The following is a 27,283-nucleotide window of genomic DNA, read 5'->3' as shown; positions in this document are numbered from 1 at the left end:
GGGCATCAGCAGGGGAGGTGCAGAAGGGGCACTTGCCCTCACCCAAGCTACAAAAGTGCTCTCTTTCTCTCCCAAACGCGATGCAACACTAGTTCGCGACCTCCACGAGAAAATCCTCCCGGCGGCCATGGTTGTACCTCATACATGACGGCTCCGTCCAACATGAAAGTATCTTTGCTGGATTCAATGATTGTCGCAACCATATATTAACTGGTTACATGTTGATGTCGGAGGGAGCACATTCTATCTACATTTGATTTATTCGTCATATTCATTTTCGTTATGTCAGGGTTTAAGTGTACAGTGGCATAAATCAGGCTCTAAAACATACATTCATAAACGCACTGTGCCTATCGACCAGCCGCAGGATCCTTACAAGTCAGTTGCCAAAGACAACGGTGCCCAACAGACTTCTTTCTTGACTTTCGGTCAAGTTTCGATATGCACTAACAGTAAATCAATATCACAGAAATGGAACAGACGGCTGCAGTTCCATCGCCTCCCCGAAGAACAACTTTACATGGCAACTTTTTTTTTCCCTCAGTGCCAGAAAATCACACTTTAGCGGGAGGAGATAGGTGCTGAGCGGACTGACTGCCGAGTGATTCCCGTCTATCTAGCCCAGCTCCTTGGTCTCGCGATGGATGGAACGAAGCTGCTCGACTCCAGGCCCATTCATCCTTGAATACCTGCAAAGAAGCATATAAAGCAAATGCAGTGGAAGATTAAAGGATTACTGACACAAATTTGAAATATCTTCAGATGGGTGCTTAAAATGAAAATGCTGGTGTCCCTAAAGAAATCATTGCAGCAACTGAGAATTATTCGAATATATTTTTAATACAACTACATGAAATCCGATACTTACACATTAGGTTCCAACGGGACACCACAAGGGGCAGTCATTTCTCCACTCCTTTTTAACATAGTAATGAAGGGACTATCTGACAAACTCCGCGACATCCCAAACATAAACCATGCTATATACGCAGATGACATCACCATCTGGTGCCCGGGAGGCTCATTGGCGGAGTTGGAGCAAGCCCTTCAAACTGCTCTCGATACCACAGAAGCCTACTTAAAAAACACTGGACTTCGTTTGTCGCCCACAAAATCAGAGTTGCTACTGTACCGGCAATCTCGCCAAGGCGTTCGTAACTTAACACCCTTAGGTGATCTACCCATAGCGCTACACGCCAAAGATGGGCAGCGAATACCCCGAGTGGACTCCATACGCATTCTCGGCCTCCTCGTCGAGGCCACTGGCTGTCATGCAAGAACAATTAAACATATCACAGCAAAAACAGAGAACATGCTCCGACTCATTCAGCGAGTCTCGGGTCGTAGACGAGGCCTTGGAGAGGCCAACCTTCTGCGCATATACCACGCGTTCCTAATGAGTCACATCAATTACGTCGCCTCTGCCCACAACTGGACGAAGGTAGAAAAGACGAAACTAAACACACTCATGCGCAAAAGCATTAAACAAGTCCTTGGTTTGCCTCAAAACACGAGCACTTCCCGTCTCGACCAACTAGGCATGCACAACGGCATCGATGAAGTGATCGAGGCCCAGACCACGGCCCAAGTGATCCGCCTCTCCTCCTCCAAGGCAGGCCGCCGACTTCTAAGCGAGGCCGGCATGTCCCCACACCCCTGCCTTGAACGCGCAGTAACCCTCCCCAGAGTTGTCCGAGCTACTTACATGGTAACCCCATTTCCGCGAAATGTCCACCCACAACACAACGAAGGCAGACGGCTGGCCCGCGCTCGCGCGATCCTAAACCGTACCGCCGCGAATCGCAACTCTACCGCATTCGTCGACGCAGCGCAATACGGTAACTCCTCCTCTTTCGCACTCGCGGTAGTAGATGGCGACGGAGCCCTACGCTCAGCCGCCTCGGTTAGGCTATCAACAAGCGCCATAGCCGAACAAGTTGCTATAGCTTTAGCGATGACCGACCCCTCACTCACTAATGTCTTCACAGACTCTCGCGCCGCCATTCGGGCTTACGAAACCGGCAACATCGCTCCAGAAGCAGCCCGCATTTTACAAACACGGAAATATACGGGCTCGCACTACCTCTCTTGGTTCCCTGCCCACATGGGCAAAGACGTTCACCCACAACAACCCAACCTCAACGAAATGGCTCATGATCGAGCACGAGAACTGACCCGCCGTGACGATCAATCAGCCACCGAAGAGCTGGGCCCAGACGTGCAGTTTAATGACCCACTACTCACCTTCCATGAAATTACCTCCCACTACCGACACAACAGAAGCCGATACCCTTTACCCCATTCAAAACTAGAACGCGCGCAAGAAGTAGCCTTTAGAATGTTACAAACGAGATCGTACCCATCACGGGGCCGACTCAGCCATTATAACTCAGACATAAATTCACAGTGCCCAGATTGCACAGAAGTGTACTGTTCACTCGCGCACATGCTCTGGCAATGTCCCGCGTTACCTCAGGGACCTCTCACCAGTGAGTCCGACTGGGAGGAGGCACTCAGGAGCCCCAATCTCCGAAACCAACTTAAGGCAGTCCAGAGGGCCCAAGAACTGGCGGAACGCCACCACGTTCCCGCCCCGACTCGGGCGTCGCCTACGGTAGCGGCTGCTAGGATGTCCCACGTGGGCACCCTGGTGGCTTAAACTCCTCAGGACCATATATTAAAGTTCTTGACTGACTGACTGACTACATGAAACCACCACTTTCTGTTTCAACCTCAAGGGGGCACCTTCTCAGTGACATGTCATTACAGTGCGATGTCATGGAGAGACAACTCGTGCCAAACTAGCGACAGAGCTATCGCCTGCTCGTAATGCACGCAAGCAACCACGAGTGGATTAGTGTCCACAGACACCGACAGTGATTTCTGCGATGTAGGCTGCATGCAAGACACAGAGTACGCAAACTCAATGGAAGAGTGTTGACTCATAATAAAGTCTACTTCAATGGGGCTGATGTACAGATAACCAGCGACAAGAACTCCTATGTGTCTGCATTGAACGTGGTTGCTGTGCATAAAACTGAAAAGTTATGATGAAAGTAAAGGCTCCTCCGACAACAAACAAAACAAAGGATAGAAATGAAACACTAACCTGGACAGTCAGCTCCGGCACCAGACCAGAGAGGCGATCCACGATGTGAGCCAGAACAAGCTGCTCATTTGCGTCTCTCCGAACACGAACATGAACTGAGCCAGCCTTCAAGCAGAGAACAATCCAAGCGACAAGTTCAATCGTGTGACTCTTCATTCATAAACAACCATAGCAAAATCTGTAATGAGCAGGTAGATCATCTGTCGCCAAGCTGAGCTAGTTTTCTCCAGCTCCTTTTGGAGCAAGTTCCTTTCATTGACAAAGTGAGGGTGTATGTGGTGCCATCCTTCACACACTGACAAGCTGTGGTGTATGTGGTGCCATCCTTCAGAGGTACGCGCACTGTGTGCCTCGTTAGTTTAGTGCGTGTCTTCCTACAGATATCGTTACGGTGTGTTGTGCGAACAAACGGCCGCTGTTCAGCCGAGTCGTGCTTTGGATTTCGAAATGAACGGTTCTCTCTCTCTCTCTGCTTCCGTGGTGTTAGGCGCAGCGCGAAGGCCGTTTGGCAACGCCCCCAGTCTTGCCTAGCTTGGCTGCGTCTACGTACGGGTTCTCGACGGCTGTTTGCCGCCCCGCTATTGACACAACGACACTACAGAAGCCAAGCGTTCCAATGGACCTAGTGACGAAAACCACCGCGGAAGAAATTTTTCTACTCGCGGTCGAGCATGTCGTATTTTGACTTTGAAACACCGGGCACCGCAGCCATGCACATCACAGCTGCTCTTTCTGCTCGAAGTCGTGGCTAGGCCTATCCCGAACTTGGCGGGCAAGATCGTCGCTCTAGCTGGTATGTGAAAGCGAAGAAGCCGTAATGTGCTTCGTCTCAAGCAACGAACCAGATCGGTCGCTGATTCCTTAGAACTGCGAATAGGCATCTTGCGCATTGGTGACGAACCCCGACAGAGCTCGCCACGCACCAACCGCTCAGAACAGCGGTGGTTGCGGCCAGCAATTTCACGCGTCAGCGCCCCAACACGCAAAATCAAGCACACTGCGCGTCGATTTCTCGTCACCGAAGCTTGGTGTAATTAATCATTAACAGACTGCATATCGGCGGCCTACTTTCTTAAATCAGTATGCCGATATCCACACCGCTATTTCCGTCCCAGTATGCCACACGATGTTTGAAGTCGGAAGTTCTAGAATTTAGGATATCCATCCACGGCAGAAAAGTCCCCTGTAAAAAAGTCCTGACCACGTTGCAGGCCTCAAATTTTAGTCAATTATATACAAACGTCCGTTGTACCAGAATTCGTAGTAAACAAAGATCAACCAATGAAACAAATAGTGAGGTCGGCATAATGCCAGTATGCAATATCCAAACGTCTCTTGTAAGCAGGTCTGTCGCAACGAGGTTATACTGTATCTCATTTTAAATACTAACAAATATTTCCAAGTTCTTCAAACAAGGCAAAAAGATTGTGTTCACAGAATAAAGCTTCCAATACCAACCAGTGTGCCAAAAGCAAGTGTCCAGAAGAGCTCGTGCCTAAACTCCAGCACACCATCCAAGGTAGACGCCTCCCGAAGACACTTGTCCAGCTGGCCCAGCAAGTGACGTGGCGTCGTCTGCGCACACAGCGCATAAATTTTGCCACAGGTAAAGGCACATGTAAAGCCCGACGTAACACGATAGTAGGCAACAATGGATGGTACGTGTTGCACCATGCCGGCAAAAAGTTAACGCACCACAGTCTAGCGTAAAGGAGCAATCAGTCTGACCAGTGACATACGCCTCGCTCAGACAACACTGGTGCAATAACAAAACACGGCTTATTTGACACTGAAGCCGCTAGAAGAGAATACATTACACGCTAGTTTGGACTGCCAGCAATAGTGCAGAAGCAGTGCAAATTGCTGCCTACAGTTCAGAGGCAGCACGCAATTTGCACCTACTTTGTACTTTTACCGGGCATAAAAAAAAAAGCCAAACAAATGTGCATATACATACTAAGAGCTGATCATCGCGCTAGGGCCAGTCACATGTTATGTGCCAAACAACACATGCTGCAATTATTTGGTAATCCTGGCATCACCAACTGCTACCTGGTACAATGTAAAATGTTGAACTGTACAGAGGCCTTAACTTGAAGCATAACCTTTAACTAAAGAGTGAAGCCTTCTACATTGCAGAATTCCATTCCAAATTGGCTTACCCTATAAAGAATGGTTGTATCGTAAAATGGCAGGGCTATACAAAAGCAGTGTGAAGTGAGCATAGGAGGTGATGTGGCTTGGCTCTGTAGCTGGAGTGCCAATTAGCATTTCTACACCAATAAAATACATATGCAGGATTGATATGTGGGGTTTAACGTCTCAAAACCACTATATGATTATGAGAGACGCCGTAGTGGAGGGCTCCGGAAATTCCGACCACCTGGGGTTCTTTAACGTGAACCCGAATCTGAGTACACGGGCCTACAACATTTCCGCCTCCATCGGAAATGTACATATGCAGGATATACGTAGAATGAAAATATACAGAGCATACTCCACGAATAGCTCGCATTGTCATGCTACGATCAAATGGCTACCATACTTGTTGCGGTACAGCTAAGCCAGAGCAGTACAAAATGCCCTTATAAGTAACCAGTACACACAACTACTGTGTAGATTCTAATATTCTATGGAGCAAGCAACTGGCTTGATCTTCGCTTCAATGGAAGGAATGCCTAGAGGGAGACATTACAACAGCTGGTTGGGCCTCAACATCACACTGGAGAGTATCAACAACATACAAAGGTACATTTACATCCATCCCAGCAGCACTGTTGCCAAAAAGTTTCGCTTTGGGCAAAGCTATCTGCCACTTCAGCTATTCACTTAGGCTAACTGCAGTCAACTCCACAAACAATGATGATGATTGATGATTTGTGGGGTTTAACGTCCCAAAACCACCATTTGATTATGAGAGACGCCGTAGTGGAGGGCTCCGGAAATTTTGACCACCTGGGGAACTCCACAAACAATACAATGAACTCTCGTTAAGACGAACTTGCTTAAGACCAACTCTTACTTGTGCCGAACAAGATGGGAACGTTATTTCGTTTCCTATAGACTAGATGCAAAAAAAAAAAAAAAATCCGCACCTAAGGCACTGCCATCACCATCGACGGAGGGTGGGAAGGGACAGTGGTTAATCCCCTCTTCCCACACCTCACAAAAGGACACTGCCAGGCTTCAAAGTTTATTCACTCATTCATTCATAAGATGAGCTGCCTAACAGGTACTCTAATATTGAGACAAACTTTTACGGTGACCGAAGACGTTTACGGTGACCGAAGACCGAAGACAACGAACATTGCAATTTCGGCGAGACGTTCAGGTGAACAAGAAAAAGCAAAATAGAAGAAAAAGTGCGTTTTGATGCAAAGACACAAAGCAAATTAAGACGCAGATGGAGGGAAGGAGATAAGCAAAAAAGAAAGGCCAATGGATAAACCTGGTACCTACTTCACCCCAGCCTGTAAATGTGGATTGTGCCACCTTTGTCAAAAAAAAAAAAAAAAAGAGCTGGTGGATTTACTGAGAACCCCACGCCATTGTACCCTTTTGTATTCTCCATACATTTCTCTGTTCTTCGATTCCCCAGCTAGCGTACAGTAGTGAAGGGAAGAACAGAAAAGCTTTAAGCTTCCTACAAGTCTACCTCCTTGACCATGGACAGAAAAGCAAACATGAAAGGAGTGGAAAAAAAAAAGGATGTACGAAAGGCACAACAGTAATGAAAATTGCCTGTGCATTAGAATTGAGTATGAAACCAACAGAACATTCATGATACTAGCACTCTAGTGAGAGAGGTCAGATGCATTGTCATCGTCGTAACACAACGGTAGCCTAGCACACCTTGTGGTCTAAGCAGAAACTTTGATTGGCGCAGCAGCTGAGCATGCCTTATCTGTTCTCGATGAAGTGTAATTCGTGATGCGTGATTTCCATTATGAAAGCACACGACAAAAAAAGCTTATTTCGCACAATGAACATACCGTATTTACTCGATTCTACAGCGCCCTCGATTCTAACGCGCACTTGATTTCCACAACGAAAAAAAAAAAAAAAAACGTAAGACATCGATTGCAACGCGCACCGCACCCATTTATCTCGCTGGCCCGCACGATCACACCACTCGAAAAAACGACTCCTTTCGGGAGCGTCTTCCATTTAAATATGAGGTACGGGCTTATGCTTATCTGACGTGTAACAGAGCATTGCCGTCACTGTAGTTTTACCGTGGACCGATGTCAGCACGCGAACTTGCTTCGCCCCCTTCTTCTCGGTGGTTGTGGTGCCAGGCATGTCGAAGTAAACAGGCGTCTGATCGGCATTCCCGATTTGCCCAAGCAGGTAGCCGTTGTTGTGCCGCAAGTTTAGGACGAACCTCTGAAAACTGTGAAGCTTTTCATCGTACTCCTCCGCAAAAGTTTTCGCATATGCCCATTCCCCTTCGGAGAGAAAAGCCTTTCCTCTTCATAAAGTTAGTTAGCTAGCGCCTGCTCGCTTTAAACTTGCTCCGCATTAGACCTTCTTTTAAGGCTAATTGCATAGCCCGCACTTGGAGCAGTTCTGTCGTCACGGGCCACTGTGCCGCTCACTGCTCAAGCACATACTCTCCGAGCAGCTCTTTAATTTGCAGAAACCGACCCTGCTGTGGTCTACCGAAGCCTTTGCGTGAAGCTTTGCTGTCGACAATCTTCTCCTTTTGTTTCCGCCAGTCCCGCACACGCGTTTCGGGAACTCCGAACGACCGCGATGCGGCCCGATTTCCATCCGTTTCTGCACATGCGATGACTTTTCTTTTAAAAGCGGCATCGTGGTGTACTCGAGTTTTTGGAGTCCGCCCTTCCATGCCGTCGATGCTAATGCACTACAAGATGACGAACTTTTCAGCTCACGTACGAAGTGCCGCACATGGGAAACACATAGGCAGAAATGGCCAACGCGCCATGCCGACGCAAGTAGGGGGCGGCCATTTTGGAAATGCCGATGACAATAGAATGACCGTATTCATTTTTTTTCGTACTCGATTCTAACGCGGATGCGATTTATGAACTCGCTTAACCGGAAAGAAGGTGCACGTTAGATTCGAGTAATTACGGTAGCTGCGATACATATTCTTCAAGTTCCTTAATCTTTAGATCGTCAGTAGTGCGATGAGATATCTTTAGCTGCATATTAATGAGAAAAAGTTACTACAGGCTGAAAATGAGAAAATATCCAGACCTCTAAGAAAAGTTTCCAGACTCGGTATATATTGACATTATCAAGGTAACAGCATGCATTCAAAGTGTATACAAAAGTGATGTTGGAGCCAAATAAGCAGCCTCACAGAAAAAAATCAACCACAAGAAAAACATATTTTCTATTCTCTGAAAGAAAATTGAGCTTGCCTCTCCCTTTTTTCTCTTTCCAATCGTCAACATAAAGAAACGCTAAAGTTTCTTGTTAAAATGTGGTAACAATACATTCATGAGCATATTTATTCTGAACGAATCGGGTGCTCGTGAGATTTGTGCAACCACTCAGGCATGTTGAGCCACATAAATGCTTTTTGTTGTCATTTCTACCAAACAGTAAATCCACTCCGTTCAGTGCTTTGAACTGATATATTTGGCAGATGTGTTTAAAATGTAATCGTGTTTTTTGAGGGGACACTTCTTTTAATATAAACTTCTGATAACTCAAGCAACTGTAGAATGGCAAAAACTTCAGCTTGTTGGCAAGGCTCCATCGCAAAAGAACAGAGGGGGCACACGGGACAAGACCCGATAAAAAGTCTGGTTGTCTCGTCCCATGTACCCGCACTGTTTCTTTTACGATGAAGTCAAGCAACTGCCCACAACATTCAGACAAGATTGTTTATTCATGACCCTCTCAATTCACTGTTTAACACACAAGACCTAGGCAGTAAGGGCGAGCCACTGCCATTTACCTGAAGCAAAACGCAGGCGCAGTGGATGCTCACTGGTAACATTGTAGCACAGCACATGATGGCAAGGAGAACAGCTATCACCGTGTCCGCATGCTGCCAGCCACTGCATCACAATGAATACGTATTGGTTCAAGGGCCCTTTCAAAATGGCCGGCTACAAACGTCTGATAGAGCAATAAAAATTAACAGGGCACATAGTCACACTTTCTACAAAGAAATATTGCAGGCGTAACCAGACGTGATTACCTGGGAAGCCCATAATTTTGCTCACCAGGGCAGAGAAGAAAGGTGCTTGCAAAACGTTCACGAGAATGTCATGCTACATGTAACTACTAACATAGTCCCAAAGTCATCTGGACAAATGACAGACGAAAGTGATCCAAGAAAGCACAGCAGAGAGAGAGCATGAAGGTTTGTATTTCATGGCCTACTACTTACAATACTTAATTCACTGGTGCCAATAGCGAGTTCAAGCCCGGAGCTACAAAAAGTAAAGCCGCCCATTTTTTAAAACTGAACGCACGAGCAACTAACGCCGAGTATGTAGGCACCTGTCGCGAACGTCCTGGTGTCCGGTTCCCGGAACAGCCTAACCAAAGACAGCTGCACAGGAATATTCATCGCACGTATGCACATATTCTTGTTCATTTTGCCGCTGTGTGCTACGCTCCTTATCGACTGGGTGGCCGACGCTCGTGCGTTCAGATTTTAAAAATATGCAGCAGACGTCCAGCGACGTTTTTTGTTACGGCAGCCCAGATATAACGATCAAGGGTTATAAGGATCATATTTCCAGGTTTTCACAATATCATTATAAGTAGATTGCCACTGTATTTCTGGTTCTGTCGTCTGCGACCTCAATGTTTCTGCACTGTAAGTTAGCACTGCTCAGTCTCTACAGCTGCACACTCAGACCTCAATACTATAACGAAATACGCCGGTGATAACGAAGTAAATGAAGAACAGTCTTACAATAGATATAGTGTTAAGAATATACCTCTATAACAAATTTTCGGACATAACTAACTTAATTTCGCGTAATATGCAACTTCATTATAAGGAGGTTTTACTGTACACTTTCTGCCTACTTACTAGGAAAGCAGCAGTGTGTGGCAGAGGAGCAGGAGGCATGCCTCAGCCCAGCCCAGGAGAAGGATGGGATTCAGGCGCGGCAGCAGTAGTCCAGAGAGCCCTGGCACTACGCTGCACACACTGCACACAACGACAAGTAGCTCGAGGTAAAATGCATTCACTCTCTAAAACGAAGGGGATAGTACAATTTTTTAAGTCCCAATTACAGGTAACGTGAATGAGTTCTGCGGAGTCCCACAAGGTGGCTGAAGGCTTAAAAAAGGGAAATCGGACAACTACCTGTTCGTGGCACGAAGCCACAAGAAAACCCGTACGGACTTCTCAGAAAGAAAAGTCTCTTAGTTGCCAATAAATTGGTCCTGGTCCAAGGGTCGAACCTGGGACCAACGCATTTCCGAGGTGGTCGCTCTTCCAACTGATCTAACCAGGAAGCTAGCAACTGGCAGCGTGCGTGCGAATTCATCGACAACTCGAAGCACATGGACACAAGTAATGCAAATGATACAGCACATGACGACACAGCACTAATACTGCACATGATGACCCCATAAGTGGATCAACCAGCGAGCCACTAGGAAGTTGTAGGCTTTTTTAAACTTCCTAAAATTAAAAATAAGCTTCACTATGACACATCAAATCTGAAACAACAAGTCTCTATTTTTTCCCCTCCAATATTTGTGGGAAATAAATCGTAGATATTAAGCGCAACCACCCTTAAATAGGTTTTCGCAAATGCCACCACAGTTGATACCTATTTTTTATTACCTCTAGGTGTTAGCTGATACTGCTACACCCCTCATGCTGATACTGCTACATACTTACCCAGTGGCAGATCCAGAGGGAGGGCAGTAGGGGCAATCGCCCCCCCCCCCCCCCTCCAAAAAAAGCCTGTCAGCCCCCCTCCTCAATTCAGTGGTCGTAGTCCACTTAATTCTCATCGTCAATTAGGACAAATGAGTGAAACCACTGTGAGAACGTACACCTTTACCGTATTTATGCTATGAAGCGGTTTTTCTGCAAGTAAAAACAAAAAAGTGGCAGCTTTGCTGCAAAGGCGAAGCAATGAACGTGATAGGAACAAATTGGAAGGTTACGCGCAGAATTGCAAGCAGATCGAAACGTGCCCCGCGTTTTTCACGCACTAAAGACACACGAAACGTACTCACAGGTACAGATTAGCTCGAATAAACGTCTAAGCTGTGACTTCGCTGTGTCTGAAACGCGCACCCTTTTCGTAAATGGAGGCTGTGACAAGCAATTGCAGTGACCTTTGTGCGCCCGGTAACTACACCAGAATAGTTCTGACAAAACTCAAAGGCTAGCCAAGACGTACGATTCTCCCCACAGCAAGATAAGGGCGCACGACCGAGCGTGCACTCCCTTATTCTTTACGCGGGCCAAAGTACGAGTGAGAGATGAGAGCCACCGTGCGCTCACGGCGCTATCTTGCTGATGATGCTGAAAACACGATAGCCCCCCCCCCCCCCCTCAAGATGCCCGCCAAAAGCGGTAAGTGTTAGACAGCGGTAAGTGGTAGATATGAATAGCTTGCCATTTAAATGTTCAAGGAGGTGCCTCTCAGTGCCTCAGTGGCTAACGCCTCGCATTCACGACGCGGAGGTTCCACGTTCGATTCTGCGTGCCGGAGTCTTTTTGCTGGGATTTTTTTCTTTCTTGGGTTTTCATATATATAGATATGTATACATATTTTACATATTTGGTGCATGACATCGACGCTGACGTGAATGCCCATGCCGGCGGAGGAATCGAGCCAAGAGTGTCTATATAATTACTATCGCAATAAAAGCCTTGACCACGCCCCCCCTCATAGGTGCTACCTAAAGCGACCCCCCCCCACCCACCCCCCCTGAAGTGAGTGGCTGAATCCACCCCTGTACTTACCGTTTGTTATTCATAATGTCCGTGCTATTCCAGTATTGTAAACATTTTTTTTATTTCTCGTCTTTCGTTTATTACATATGCCATAGGTTTAACCATCCATCCTATATGCAACAATCCCTAAAGGAATTAGTTGTACATATATCCTAAATTACACCTCTGTGGTGGAACAGTAATACTAATTTTGGGTAGTAAATGTTTCAAGAAATAAGAAACAATGCAAGTTAATGAAACACATGTCCTTAATCTACTATGCTTCATACCTGCGTTCCTATAAACCAAACTGAAAGGCACGCAGGTGTCCTTAAACCAAATCAGAAAGCATACAATATGAAGCAACAGTAGCAGCACAGTAGGGTACAGCTTAAAGGGACACTAAAAGCAAATGACAATTTACTTCACTGTAGGACAATGTCTAAAATGGATATTATCTAAAGCAGTGCCTTACTTAGCAAGATATTAAGCTAAACATATCCCACGACGTGCACCACGAGTGGGACATTTCCAAAATGATCTCAATGACGCGAGTGTTTGACCACAATTATACACTAATAATCAAACTAACGGCAATAAAAAAAAAGAAACTAATAAAATGGTGCTTGTCCGTTTCTGTTTAATTTATAGAAAAAATACTCGCCTGGCGCTACTATGGGGAATGGCGTGAGTGGTACAAAAGTTCAGTTTTCAGCTGGTTAAGCTGGGTCGGTGGGGCCGTGTAGTGGAGCCCAGTTGAGTCAAACAAGCAGAACCATAGCCTCTGGGATAGTAGAAAATTGTTCAATGGCCGTTGTTGCTACTGTGGCTCCCGCTACTTTCGCCCTGCTGCTACTGGTGTTGGTGGCCGCATAGTAGAGGCGGGCAACATTGGGCACGGTAACAGTGATGTCTGACAGTCCACTTTCAGGAAAGGAATTTGAAGTGTGCTGACGCGGTACAAGCCATTGAAACATGATTTTACTTCGAAATAAGCCCTTCTTCGGCACAAAATTTGCACTACAAGGTTTCTAGACGGCTATTTCAACAATCAGCAGGCGGTGTTCTCGGCAGGCTGCCGCGTGTCCCCGCCTTCACAGACCGATTATGGAGATTAAAATATAGCAGCTAGACAAAACAGAGAAACGGCTGGCTCTGCAAAAACCTGGAAATGCAGGCTTTTGAGTGAGCTAGGCTCTTTCCTAAATGTGGCATATATTGCGGCACACACACACCTTTCTACCCACTCTTCGCACGATCTCACCTGCGACTAATGTCAGACAGATGCTCTTGAAGCCAACTGGAGCTGGACGCCTGCAGGACGCTTGCCAGCGATGGCTGCTGAACGCTCAGCTGGACCAGCAGGTGCCAGCAGAGACCCAGCACCGCACCTGGCAAGAGGCGACCACTGCACCCAGCAAACAGTGCACGGATAAATAAAAAACTTGCAGGGTCCTGTATTCATTCACTAAAGACAACTTGGTGGCAAAAGCCGTCTTTTCTTTTCTCTGAGCTGATGTACACTCAAATCTCACTATAACAAAGTTGCATCTTACACAAAAATAAGGTTGTTATATCTGAAAATTTGTTCTAGATCGATTCTTAATTCACATCTTTATAGCCGATATTTCGTTATGTGCGGGTTTGTTAAATCGAGGTTGGGGTGTATTGATGTTGACCCACCACCCCGCGAATACTTCCTACACCTAACATGGTTTTGCACTGGGACGTGTCACGATGATGATGTCATAACGATCTCACAAATTTCGCCCATCTGTGACATTACCGTGATGCAAGTATATGGTGCCATCATTTCGTAATTACGATTTTCTGCATGGCTCCTCCCCGATACCACAGGACATAAGACGCTCCAGCCGCCGGATGCTGATGACGAAATTTTGCGTTACATCAGGCATATAAGGCTCCCACCTTAACAATTGTAAGTCATGGACCAAGACAAACATGAAGGAGTACAAAAAAAAAAGCTGTCTGGTTTGTAGGGGCGCTCTCACACTTTGTAAAGTCGTTTGAACCTTGTGGCGCACAAGTGTCTCGTGGGAAAGCTGCATTTAGGTTCATCAGCCATCGAGTGATAGGTGGCACAGTGCTTGCGCAGGGTTCCCCATCATCATTATGGTTAGTGCGGTAGCGCCAGCAGCGATGCCTGGCGGCGAGGTTTTGCGGTGGCACATGAGACACAAGCGGCTCTCTTTGGCTTGTGGCGGCTGGCGTGGATGGTCCTCTGCCTAGAAGGTCCCCCGGAGGATGCAGCGACTGCGGGTCGCGTCCCGTAGGTCCCCAGTGGTGAGTCTAACATCGGCGACACAGCCTTCACATTACCTTGTTGGTTTACTATGTCGATTGAGTGACCTATTGGGAATATTGTGTGAGGTTGTGTTCAGCATGCTGATCACCAGTGATCTATTTGATTCAGCTGGCTAAATCGTCTATGTAAAAGTAGCTCAACAAATGTTTTGTTTGGTTTGGTTAGACTTTGTTCGGTGTGTCCATTCGCTCTGAGAGCATGGTGCCTCAATGCGAGACCCCACAGATGTAATATGCGAAAAAATCGGAGATTCTTATCTGCTTACATTCCAAGACAAAGGGATTAATTTGCTATAACTGTTCTAATTAAAAATAACTACTTTAATTAAAAATTAACAGCCACTGACTAAAACCCAAAATATTTCACTGCTGGCTGATTTCAGATATAGGTAATATTTCATATTACCAAGTTTCTTGTTAAATATACTTTTGGCTCTTGTAATTAAATTGCTCCTCTTGCTTGGCTTTTGGCATTTTTATAAGCAGAAAAAATTGTGAAACCTCTGTGGATTAGCACGTAGTGGTGTCTAGTCTCAAACTTTAAAGCACTTTTAATTAGTCTGTTAATGATGCAAAGGACCTACACCATAGCCTCCAATGGGCTTGCACATAATTGTGACACCCATTTCAAGGTCCTTGAGTGTTTATGTGAGGAAAGAACGAAGTTCACCGGATGCCAATGAAAACCAATCGACTTACGATATGAATTTGGCGATGGAACATAATATTCGTGCAAGGCGAATTTCGTGGTAACGGTTCAAAGGTCTGCAAAAGTATATATAAATATATAAATATATGTATATATCGTCTCACCTATGCACGACAGCTGGGTCCAGCAGCCTCTCCAGGCTGAGAAAAATAAAATGAAAAATATTTCAAACGTGTGCGCAATTTCTCAACCTAACTTAACAGTAATTATGGACAATTACAAATTCCCAGATTCTCATAGGTAAAAGTATGAGTTTGAAGGAAGGCTTAAATCATGTTCATTTCAAGTAACTCGACATATGTGACTGTACTGACGACTCGCTTTCCGATTATACTAATTTACAACCGAACGTCTATCACACAGGGAAAGTTCCCCAAAACACGTCATTGTCTCTTTTGCAAAGGTGTGTTCAAGCAATGATCTTTCACGTTGCATAACTTCTTGAAGTTTCCAAGGCTGCCTACATCTGCAAGACTCTTGCCAAACCATTTCCGGAAGAATAAATTGAACTGAATTACATTTTTTGGCAGTGCTACTTTAATGCGCATCCATTTCCCGATTATGTATGCTGATACAACAGCCCTAAATAAGTTATAGCAACGTGTGCCGCTTAAAACTGTCTCGTGTGGGTGTATTCTAACAACTGCGGAGTGCTACTTACAGTTCGAGCAGTTTTTGGGCCCACTGGCCGAAAGGCATCTGCACGGTGCTTACCTCTCCTTCAAGACTAAGAAGGAACCAAGTTGCGACAGTATCGTGCTCGCCAAAATGGCTAGAGCTTCCCATCTTCTGTACCTGCATTAAAGAATAAACAAAGGTAGTCAAATACACACAGCCTACATGTCAGTATTGAATAATGAAAACGTAACATAAAGTGTGCTAGAACAACATGGACTGTCCTCACTAAAATGAGTGCCTATGGTTTTGTTCATAACAGTACAAACTAAACATTAGGTTTCCTTGGCTTTCACACAGAGATACTTTAGCATTTCTAACGAGCATGTGTCTTGTCCCCGGTCAAGACTCACTGTTTCAATGACATTTTTAAACTGTTAGGTATCGTTAGACAATCATGCATGGGCCTGAGTCAATTATTCCATGTGTTTTTAAATATAAAGAACCAATTATCTGTGCCCATAAAAAATGATTCCGTTTAAAGGATACTGAACAAAATTTTACCGTTGAGAATTTCAGCTAAATTGAAAAAATTGCGTGGTGGTAACGGAACACACAGCTCTTATTTCAGGCAGAAACCAGTGGAAACCGATGAATTCGATACGTTTTCTACACACAATGCTACGCCAAGCGCTTGCATCAAGAACTAGAGGATGCGAAGGTTTGGCGACATTTAGGTCACTGGAAACGAGGGTGCCAACCTTGCCAGCCATCACTTGCAGCTCTCAAATCGCACTGCTCCCACAATAATTATTAGAACCAATACAAAGTTCTCCAGCAATGAAATACCAAGCTCTCTCATTAGATTTGGATGAAGCCCCTAAAAAGGGGGGCCTGTCTCAGAGCCTCGGAGAAGGGGGAGAATGAGATGTAAAGGAGAGGTGGAGACATTGAAGCGAGCCCTGCATCCGCCGTGGGGAGAAGTGACGTCACAGCCGTCATTGTGCAATGCCTCGCGCACCAACGTGCCGCCTCGACATGCTGACAATCCTCCAGAAATTTAGCCACCAGTCCAAAGAAAGTTCTGATCATTGGGACAGTCACGTCTTCCAAGTGAAATTTCAATGTTTTCGTCATTTTTAGGGGCGAAACTCCTCACACTGTGGCTCAGACCCTCTTCCCCCGTTACTTCTCAGAATGTTCACTAGATAGCATGGTCGCGTGAGGTATAGATAGATAGGATTGCGGAGAGACACGTGGATCGACAGAAAAACGGACGAACGGCTGAGTTAAGAGCTTACAAGGCTTCGCCCCACTCATCATCTTTCACTCCATGGATATGCTATGATTTTTTTTTCTTGTTCAGTGTTTTTTTTTAAAAGAACACAATTTTGTTCCTGTGCTAATTTCATAGTGCAGCAACTATAAATGCTAATCACACTTGTACCCCCTCAAGCTTCATGTGATCATAACTCACTACACTCACTTCTCCAACATCCACCACTATATACACTTTTATAGCAAAAGCATGCACACGTACGCACACATATCCTCCTTATAACGCAAACATGCTAAGTGCACCTTTTTGTATACACTAGAGAATTAGTTTAAGGGGAGATGCGGGTCGAAAAACCCGAGTTTTTTTTTAAATTACCAATTTTTTATTTTCGCCTGTTTTGATAAGATTAGTACCTCTACTGTTATGAAAAAAAAAAAAATACAGGTTGAGACATAACTGGAAATGCTTTAAAATTGCATCTAAAGAGAACAAGGTGCCTGTTGAAAGGTCCAAAGTGTGCAGTCTTCGAGCACCTTGCCGCCGGTAATGCGCCGCTGCTCGCCATTGTTGATCGCATGAGCCGAAGAGTCGAGCCTCACTCTTCAAATAACAACAGTTTCCTTCGCTGACGCAGCGCAAGAAAGAATAAAAAGAAGCACGCTTCTGCGCATTTTTCGAGGGCCGCGACTGGCTTATCGCGTGGTACGAACGGGAAACCGCCATTGGCCGCTGCACGCTTGTATGTGCTGTCAAGCCTATTTGCGGGGTTCATGTCTTGTCGAGCAGCGCAGCTGAACAATGCTTTTCTCGTGTAATTATCTCCGTTATGAACGAAAAAAGCCATTGCTCGCAAGTGAAAGCCGTTGTGAGGCGTGCTCTGTAGGAATAGGCTACGAGCAACTGGTCCGATTTGTGGCAGTTGTTGGCTTGCAAAAGCCAATGCATCAAATGTCATTCACACCAGTCAGCCGGAAAGTTCGTCATGGGGCAGTGGATGGCGTCAGCGCCAATCTTGTGAGGTTGAAAGAGCTTGCAGTGAGGGAACTTAGCAGGGACGACATTGCCAATATGTACGACAGTATGTGGCACAAGCATGGCCGCAAAATGGCATGACACTGGACTTAGTTTGGATTTCGCAGTCCTGTCGAACTTCTTCCTAGCTTGCAGTTGGCACATGGCTCTGCCAGACGGAGCGGAAGTTTGGCAAGCGCTTTATGGCCCTGTCTGTGAGCGAACTGGCTGTGAGGATTCGGCTCAAAAAAGTCAAGAGGGACATACTTATGGTGCTGGCGTATTTTAGTGGCAGCGGCCACATCAAGAAAGGTTGTTCTTTTTGGTGGTCAAATTTCATCAGATTGAATTATATCTTTCATAAATAAAAACTCAATTTTAACTGTAAAACTCATTTTTCTCAAAACACAAATTTTGCCACTTCTTTCAATGTGCCCCTTTTTTTTGGGGGCACTTCGTGCTCGGATGTGCATGAAATTTTGCCCGATTTTTTTCCAAAGTATTACAAACGCAATTATCTAGTTTAAACTTCAATATTTTATTGTATAATAAAAAAATTGTAAACCTTTACTAGGGTAGGTGAAATATTGCGTTTATTATTTTTCATGCATATTACATATTTTATATGTGCTTCTTAATTAGTTATTTGCATTCTACACTTTATTTCAAAAAATATGAACTATGAATGGTAAAAAATTACGGAAGTTTAGGGTGAAAAGAGGGGGGCAAAAGCGTTAAGGTTTTCACTTTGTCATGTTGCAGAGCTAAAAGTATGCTACTTGCAAGAAAACTAATTATATATTTGAAATCAGCATAAAAAGTTCCATAAACAGCTCAAGTTTCATTGCTCTAGGGTGAATATTACAAAAAAAAGTGTATTCGAGTAGCATCTCCCCTTAAAGGTATTAATCTGTTATGTCCTCTATGACCCGCTGAATTACGTTCACATTCGGTCAAACAACAGCTTTGCATTGTATCTTGTTTTCAGATTTTCAGTTGCAGTGTTTTCTGCCTCACACTCGTGCAGTAGCCATCAAGAAAAGCAGCATGTCTAAATGAAACCTGAAGTTGATGCCAAGGAAGGGGTAACAATGTGGAGTACACAAGATGGAGATGCAAAAATCAGAGAAATAAGAAGAATGGCTCCTAGCAGAGAACAGAATTAAAGAGCAACAGATGAAGACGACGCCCAGTAAAACTGCTGTTCAAGACAGAATATTGATAATGATATGTGGGGTTGAACATCCCAAAACCACCATTTGATTATGAGAGATGCCACAGTGGAGGGCGCCGGAAACTTCGACCACCTGGGGTTCTTTAACGAGCACCCAAATCTGAGTACACGGGCTTACAACATTTCCGCCTCCATCCGAAATGCAGCCACCGCAGCCGGGACTCAATCCCGCGACCTGCAGGTAAGCAGCCGAGTACCTTAGCCACTAGACCACCGCTGCGGGGTGACAGAGTATTGCAGGAGTGCCACAGGACAACAGTATCTCCAATGTTCAAAGGATTCCTTGCTCAGCTGCTAGTTAGCAGATTATAAGACAGTGACAATGGCAATCTCTTCTGCAATGAGGCTCCTAACATAAAAAATGAATGAACTTTGTAGTGTTCTGAGTGAACGGATATTTCAACTAACAAAAAAAATTTCGGGAAAAAAAATGAAGCTTGACGTGCGAGTGTTTGACCTACTACTTTTCTTCTCTTCTATCACGCTGCACTGTGCTCCCAACTAACTGTCTGCTTCTATTATACCACGCAATAAACCTTCCTCCTCCACAACAATCTCTCATAATCATATGGTGGTTTTGGGACGTTAAACCCCACAAATCAATCAATAAACCTTCCGACCACGCCCATATCAGCAGAACACTTCAGTTGCTTGCTACAGGCTGTAACGATAGTCATCCGTTCACAATCTTGGCAACGTGAAATGACAAATGGCCTTGATAAAGGACCAGATTTGAACTTGAACTTTGATTTTATTATGAATAAACAACATACAGTAAAGAAAAACATGTTAGCAACATCTGGATCCTTAGCAGAATGCTAGTATGGATCCATGCAATTATAACATACATTAATTAGAGGCAGGAAAAAGAGAAGATTTGCACATCACAATCAATTGATCACAGACAAGCCCACGATCGAGAGAGTATCGATATACTGGAAAACGGCGCACACAGTTATGCATGTGACCAGTGCACCTTCACTCGCTGCATTCCTTTGAGTTCGCCTGCGCTGAGTTTTCTTGCATATATAGAGACTTCGGTTAAAACTCACCCAAAGCTGTAGGTTGGTCCAGGCTTCTGTTGAGACACCCACATGCCCAGTAAGCAATTCCCTAAGCTATAAAAAGCCAAAAGGGGGCGGGAGAAAGACATTTCTTGAGAGCGCTCCTGCTGCCAAAGATCATATTGTCATTTGCAAAAATAAAAATTTCAATGCAAAATATGGCGGTCAATGCAATTTCTTAGAATTTTCTAAAACTGCCATGAGCCCATAGCTACAGATTGATCAAAGTAACCGACCCAAAATACTGATGAATTTCAAGTTACTGCAGTTACAGCTTAGGCTGTGCAAAGCTGAGAACAAATGAATAGACTCCACAAGCACAAGGAGTAGAATCAACCTTAACCTAACAAAGATCCGAGCTGGTCTTGCACTCAGCCATGACAACACAAAAACTATGAATTTTATTACACATGCCAAAAGCCTTCTATTCCCAGAAATAAAATGTCATGGCAATCAGTGTTATTCCAGTATGTGATTATTTGTTTTTACCAATATTTTTCGTTCCACATTCCTTATTCCAGCATGTCTGGCCAACTCACTCAAGAAGGATTTCGGCTGAGTACAATAACCTGTACCAATAATCACCATTTTGCTCAGGCACTGAACCTCGAGGTATTTACAGACTACCAACTACTCCATACCAGAATTTTGACTAATTAATAAAGCTTACCTTTCGATACAGTAATAGAAAGCAAGAGTTACCCAACTCTACAATAAAAAAAAATCTGTTCACTAAGCTTTGCACAAGTGCGACTAGTGCACTCAAACCTCACAATAATGAAGTTGAATATTACACGAAAATAGGTTGGTTATATCCAGAAATTCATTATGAAAGTATATTCCTAGCACTCTATGTATTGTGAGATCAGTCTTCATTCACTTCACATAACCGATATTTTATTACATCCAGGTTTGTTATATCGAAGTGTGGTTGTATGCAGACAAAACCAATGAGTGATTCTTACCAGAGCAGGTCGAACAGTGTCAGCTGTGTAAAAGCATTGAGCGCTGTAACAAAAGTACAATGTTAGGACCCAATGCATAGAGAAATTTGTTTTTCAAGTTGTGAAGCATAAACATGCAGTACTACAGCCTACACATCTCACCTAAACTTCCAGAAGATCGACTCCAGTACGAAAGGACTGAGCTACATATGATGTTTCCTACCATCAGCCACACGACCTTCTTTGCCTATATGAAAAACACATAGTATAATTCAATAAAAATAACAAAATCAAAGCCGTCATCACCAAAGTACATTTCAATTGCCAGGGACTCTGCCTTACATTGTTGTAATCACGCACTCAAGCAAGGCATATAACCCAAAGATGTGCACTGTACCAGCCTAGACAGGAAAGAATAACAAAGAACAGCAATACTGACAAATGTACAATTAAATTAAAAAATTAGGTATTTTTACACGCCTATACCATTATCACAATGTGAACAGCTGTAGGAAACTGGATTAACTTTGACCAGTCGGGGTGCACCTAAATTTAAGTACAGTGCTTATGGACAGAAAGACAATGTGGAAACTTCTAGTGTGATGGCTGGTATACACAAGTGCTGAAAACAACTGCACATCATGACCCTATGAATTGAGCCGTTATAAGTATGTAATGTTAGCTGTGACCAAAGTATTGAGAGGCGAAATTATGCTGATTACAACACAAGCCGAACATGGTGGAAGCAAAAGTATGTGCATGCCTTAGTCGCAAATTGTTGCATAGAAATCTGTCAGCACTGTGCATGCGCTTTTTATTTTCTTTCTCTCTCTTTCTTTTTTCCCACTAACGTCACCTTATTCAAATGTGCCCACTGTGGTCGCCAGTCGAACGTGCACCCAAGCGAACACCGCAACCACTAAGCCGCCACTGCAGGTGACAAATGTAGCGCATATGTTTTACGGGCAACCATTTTTCACCAACTGATTCATCTTAAAACATTCTCACTATGCACAAGACTTGCCTGTGCCCTTGGAAATTTTCTCAGACGTAGTCGCTGATTGCGCAGCGAAAAAATCTGTCTGATCGGAGAATGTGGATAAAGTGCATTGTGGTACAGATTCCAGGGCATACATGAACACCAGCAATTACGCTGGAATGTGTACAGAGCTTATTGCCAGGGAAGGGGGGGGGGGGGCAAAGGGGCCCCACTTTGTCTATTTTCAAGGAGGGGCTCAGCCCCTTCTTGGCAGGTGAGCTTCAGCTCGACGGCACCCGTTTAAAAAGCACTGGATGGTATTTTTTCAGCCAATAGTGCTTTGTGCGGGGAAATTACCTCTATTCAATTTTCCACATGATTTAATTGCAATTTATCAGTTGATAAGGCACCAGCAAAACAGAAATAAACAGGTATCGTCACGAAACTGAATGCTATTTCTCGAAACACTCACACCACGTGTCGCCACCTTGCCTAACTATGCTTCTTGGCACAGCATAGTGTTTCCAGAGGCACCTGAGCGAGACGGTATACCTGCTCGTGAAGGCTCACCTTGGTCTCTATAGGTTACAAGTAAAGCTTTATCCATTTAGTTGTACATGAAGACTCTGGTGCAACGCCAAAAACTTGCGTATTTTGCCTGCGTTTTAATCCAAGTACGTGTGAAAGTAAAATGTAGCATTTTCGCGCCTGAGGTGCTTAATGCAGTGAGTCAACTTATAAATACTTTGTGTTGCAGCTAGAGTTATCTGACTTGAGTTCGTGGTTAATTTTCATGCTAAATTATTTTTGAAAACTTGTACCCCAACAAGGCAATGTCTTTAGCGCTTGGTTGGACCAGCACATTGAATAAATCCTAGAAATAGACTGTGTCTGAATAACACATTTATATTTATAGCACTCAAAAACATTTCTTGTAACACAATTCTTGTAAAAGCTGGCCTCGATACACTGTGATCGCCCCAAGGACACTTCTGCCGCTTGTGAGAGTTGTGATCAAACCAACTCTCGCACAAAGAACACTTCACCTACATCTGTCCCTCCGCGTACATGCGTGTACGTGTCAGCATCTACCTCCTATGAAAGGAAACTTTAAAGCCTAAATGCGGAGGCATGAACAGGGTGTGACGTGTTGCTCACACCAGGCCAATATAGGTCCCTGGCTTTTTCGGGAGGTAAAAGGTGGGATGTAAACCGTTCATGAAATAAAACATCAGGGGACCTTAGCTGCCATCATTGTTGAAAATTTGCATAGTTGAAATTGTTGAAATTTGCATGCCCATAGGCCCATTTGAAGATCTGGAGTTGACTCCACATCATGGCACTCTTCTTAGATGATTCAATACACATACCACCCTGGCCTCCTTCATGGGCACAACTATGCCAAGATGTAAGAGATCGGTATAACTAGCCTACACTACTGCTCTATATGCATTACTAGCAACTCTGCTAGCCATTGTCACTGTATTTCGAATATTGATTGGTTTTTCTGAATACATGCTCCCCCCCCCCCCTTTACACACAAAGAAAGTGTTAAATCGTTAAATAGCATTTAAACTCATTAATGTCAGTATATGTACGCCACTGACCTTATACAGAGAGCCTGGGATAAACCACAGACAATGATGTGCTATATCTCTGCAGGCTTGCTACCAACATGCCGTTAAGTAGTACGCATGCAATAAGCTTGTACAGAATTGACTATTAACAGTTATGGGCAATGAGGCAGTATATATATATTGCATAAAATGTGGAAATGGTCAGATTGGTTTGGGGAAATTGCGCACGATATATCCACACATATGCAGCATTACTACGTTTTACACGTCAAAGCCACAAACCAATGACGGGGCACCTGTGTGGTTACCGATAGTGGAACTCTTAAAAAATTTTCCCCAACATCGGGATGCGGCCGAATCTCACTGCGGATGTCGCACGGGCCCTTTTCGATCGCGATGAAATTAGTTGACGCGACTGCCTCTCAGGCGCACCTTGTCGCAGTCCGGAAACTTGATTCCCGTCGGACTCGATGCTGGAGGTGGACCGCGTGACATCCGTACAGCACACTCGGCGCCCATGTAACGTCACACGTTCGTGTCCGCGTCATGAATTGTGCAAACACTTACCGCGGGCTCCTTCATCACAGGCCGAAGTTCCGTGAGGAGTGTGCCGATCAAGCCGAGAGCCGGTTTTTTGAAAGGTTGAAATGAGCCCTGAAGAAAAAATGCAGGTTCTAGTAAATGCCGTCACGCGATGTACTGGCTCACGGCCCACCTGTATCTTAATTAGCGCGGGAAACTACGCACCACAACACAATTTACAGGCTAGTTTCACTTTTACTTGTGTCGACTACCACTTCTCGTGGTGCAGAGACGAGTTCGGGTAACTTTTGCTCTACAACACAGGATGCGGGCTAGTTTCATTTTGGCCGCGATGCGGCCAGTTTCCCGCTATCGCTCGCCGTCACTCGACTTAAACGTGCGCAATCCCGGCAGGTGAGCTTTTGCCGCAAGTTTTCAACTTACCGCCGAGTTCTCATCTTTGGAGTTCATTGGCGCGACACGTTGCCGCAGGTCCGACAGCTCGTTCTGCATTATGAACGAGGTGCACCTGCGCACAGGTGGTCGTGACGAAGTCCCAGCTGCTTACGGCATTTTCGCTGCGCTGACTAAAGTGTTTGAAAAGTGTTTTGTACGCGGAGTGATTACTACCTTGCGCTAAAACACATGCGCAAACTTGGCAGGTCGGTGCACAGTGTTGCCCGACTTGGTTCACAGCTGAGCTCAAGTTCAGCGGTGCACGCACAGAACGACGGCCGAAACGAATGACTTGGTGCCGACACTGCGCAGCCCTTTTTCCGTTCACCAACTAACACTGACAGATGGCAAACCGCACATGTGAATAGTTTATGGGCCGCAAACATCTTGGTAAAACACACCGCGGGTACGGCGCCTACGTGCCGAGTTGTCTGCTCAGTTCACGGAGGAAGGAAAGGTGGCTCAGTTGCATCCGTCCAAGAAGGTCCTATAGAACCTCTGGAGTGGCAGTCCCGGCCGCCGCCAACGGGAGCAAGTGAAGCCACCGGCGGCCATATTGCTAGAGGAAAAACAGGGCGGAACTACCTTAGACCGCAATGGAATACGCGAGTTGCGTGCGTCGGTTTGCAGTTCTACGATAAAAAAAATGATATGGAAACCACTTTTAGGTTACACCAACGAATAAATGCCTCTTCTTGTTTATGGAATGAATTATTTCATGCACCCATTGTCAGCTGCACGCTTTCAGATCAATCTGTTGTCGAGGGATGCTTCGCATATCGAGCTTGCTGGCTCCCTATTGCGGTACAAAAGGGTAGCACTAGTATATATTGGGTGTTTTAAGAAATGTGCCTGCAGATACTCAAGATCAAGGAGAACGCGACATTCGCTCGCCTCTTTCATATATGTGTTTGCGTGTGTGTCGGCAGATTACCAGAGAATATATATAAGGAAGTTGAAATAATTAAAGCTAAAGTTGGAAAAGAGAGGTAATTAAGTAAACTGAGAGTCACCAGTAATTTTTCTGGAGTGATTAAATTCTAACCAATTTACAGGCGGAACCAAAACCGAAGCACCCATGTCGCGTGCAACCGACAAACTCCAGGAGACGTACCCCAAATGTACCGTTTATAAGAACGATTGCAGTGGCGTTAGCTATGCATAATATTTATCAACTTCCGTTGGCGACGTGTGCTGTCATGGCAAGCGCGGCCTTCAGAGCCTAGAAACGAGGTAGCTCGATGTTTGATACAAACGTCACTCACTCTATTTGGCCACTTCGTCTATCGGCGTTTTGGTTTGGGTGTCGACGGCAAGATAGAACCCATTTCAAAGGTGTCTCATCTTGTTTTAGACGCAATTGCTTATTTTCGTGACTACATTCTATTCAAGCTACATCAAGGAGGTAGAAACTAACAGGCTTTGCAGATGCGCTCGGAAAGCAGGAAAAATCGAAGGTGCACTGCCAAGCTGCAGTCTGGTTGTCTGCCCCGTTTTGTCGAAGCAGCATTATTCAAAGTTAATAGAACAGAGGTGGTCACCGTCCGTAGCCCTCCAACTATTTCTTCGAACAGCAAGTTCCCAGGTATAATGCTGCGCACTGTCTTTAGGAAACATGTAACACGGATAATCACGACATGGAATTATTCTCTACGTTTGCGAATTCCTCGATGACATGCACTAAATTCAATATCCACTCGCAAAAAAAAATGCACGCACGCCATCAGTCTTTCCTTGTAAGACAACACCAGAAAACTTGAAAGTCAAAGGGCATTCAGACGTCCTACTCGTTCCGATGTTTGATACGTTCAGCCACAGACCGCAAGTCCTTCGTCCACAAATTTAAAACTCAGTGACAACCTCGTGTCAGCGAGCATTTAAAGCTTCAAGTTACCTTCCATACAGCTATGCGCATGTATTACACGCATGCGCACCTTTGATATTGTTTCTAATTTAACAAAATACGCGAAAAAGCAGGCGATCGTCAGCGAACGAAGCGAGAATACTTACATGTGAAAAGTGATCCCAGGCGTCTTCATGATGCTATTCGTGCAGCCATACGTGACGCACGGAGTCCCCATGGCCTTCTAAAATCTTTAACATCTTTCCAAAAACATGTCACAGTCTCCAAAGGCCACTGCGAGGGTGGAGCTACGAAGCGCACTTTGTCGTCTGCTTCCGAGTCCTTCCTTTTCCAATATGGCAGCGACCGGCGTCACTTATCGGGGCACACCTCCACTAGGGTGGCTAGAATGAGGAGGTGTGAAAAGCGGCCGCTGAAACCGGTTCCAAAGCGCGCCGATGCCGCTTGGAGCGCTGCACGCAGAGGCGCGCGTACCCTTGCGCAGGCGACATACGAATGAGCGCGCGCTGCTCTCCGCAGAAATCTCTCTCACGCAGTTAGACGCAGGACCGTAGCCGGGAGAGGGGGGGGGGGGGCAAGGGGTCCCTTTCCCCCTAGTTTTTAACAAGTGCACCCCCACCGGAAAAAAATTTCTGGCTACGGGCCTGCTCACGTTATATGGCGGTCGCCTATTTTCGGTGAAAACCTTTTTTATGG

The 27,283-nt window shown here is 45.2% G+C and overlaps 1 protein-coding gene across 3 annotated transcripts; it reads right to left on the bottom strand.

Annotated features, from left to right (window-relative positions):
* Positions 1 to 227: 227 nt before the first annotated feature.
* On the bottom strand, positions 228 to 26,870 carry LOC119167096 (zinc transporter 6). 3 transcript variants are annotated; one of them, XM_075867071.1, is made up of 13 exons: positions 26,734 to 26,870; positions 24,313 to 24,399; positions 21,352 to 21,436; positions 21,211 to 21,253; positions 20,234 to 20,299; positions 15,757 to 15,837; positions 15,147 to 15,182; positions 13,273 to 13,416; positions 10,137 to 10,256; positions 9,045 to 9,147; positions 4,568 to 4,684; positions 3,110 to 3,214; positions 228 to 689 (listed from the first exon to the last, which is right to left on the bottom strand). In XM_075867071.1, exons 2-13 carry the CDS (start codon positions 24,325 to 24,327, stop codon positions 555 to 557), a joined length of 1,050 nt encoding a protein of 349 aa, XP_075723186.1. In that variant the 5' UTR covers positions 24,328 to 24,399; positions 26,734 to 26,870; the 3' UTR covers positions 228 to 554. The 3 variants fall into 3 exon arrangements, with proteins under 3 accessions (XP_075723186.1, XP_037274412.1, XP_037274413.1); XM_037418515.2 differs by lacking the exon at positions 26,734 to 26,870 and adding an exon at positions 24,712 to 24,925; XM_037418516.2 differs by lacking the exons at positions 3,110 to 3,214; positions 26,734 to 26,870 and adding an exon at positions 24,712 to 24,925.
* Positions 26,871 to 27,283: the final 413 nt, after the last annotated feature.

This window comes from Rhipicephalus microplus, chromosome 6 (assembly GCF_043290135.1).
Source record: "Rhipicephalus microplus isolate Deutch F79 chromosome 6, USDA_Rmic, whole genome shotgun sequence".
Classification (NCBI taxonomy): domain Eukaryota; kingdom Metazoa; phylum Arthropoda; class Arachnida; order Ixodida; family Ixodidae; genus Rhipicephalus; species Rhipicephalus microplus.
Note: the sequence above shows the minus strand (reverse complement) of the source record. Positions and strands in the feature narration are given on the sequence as shown.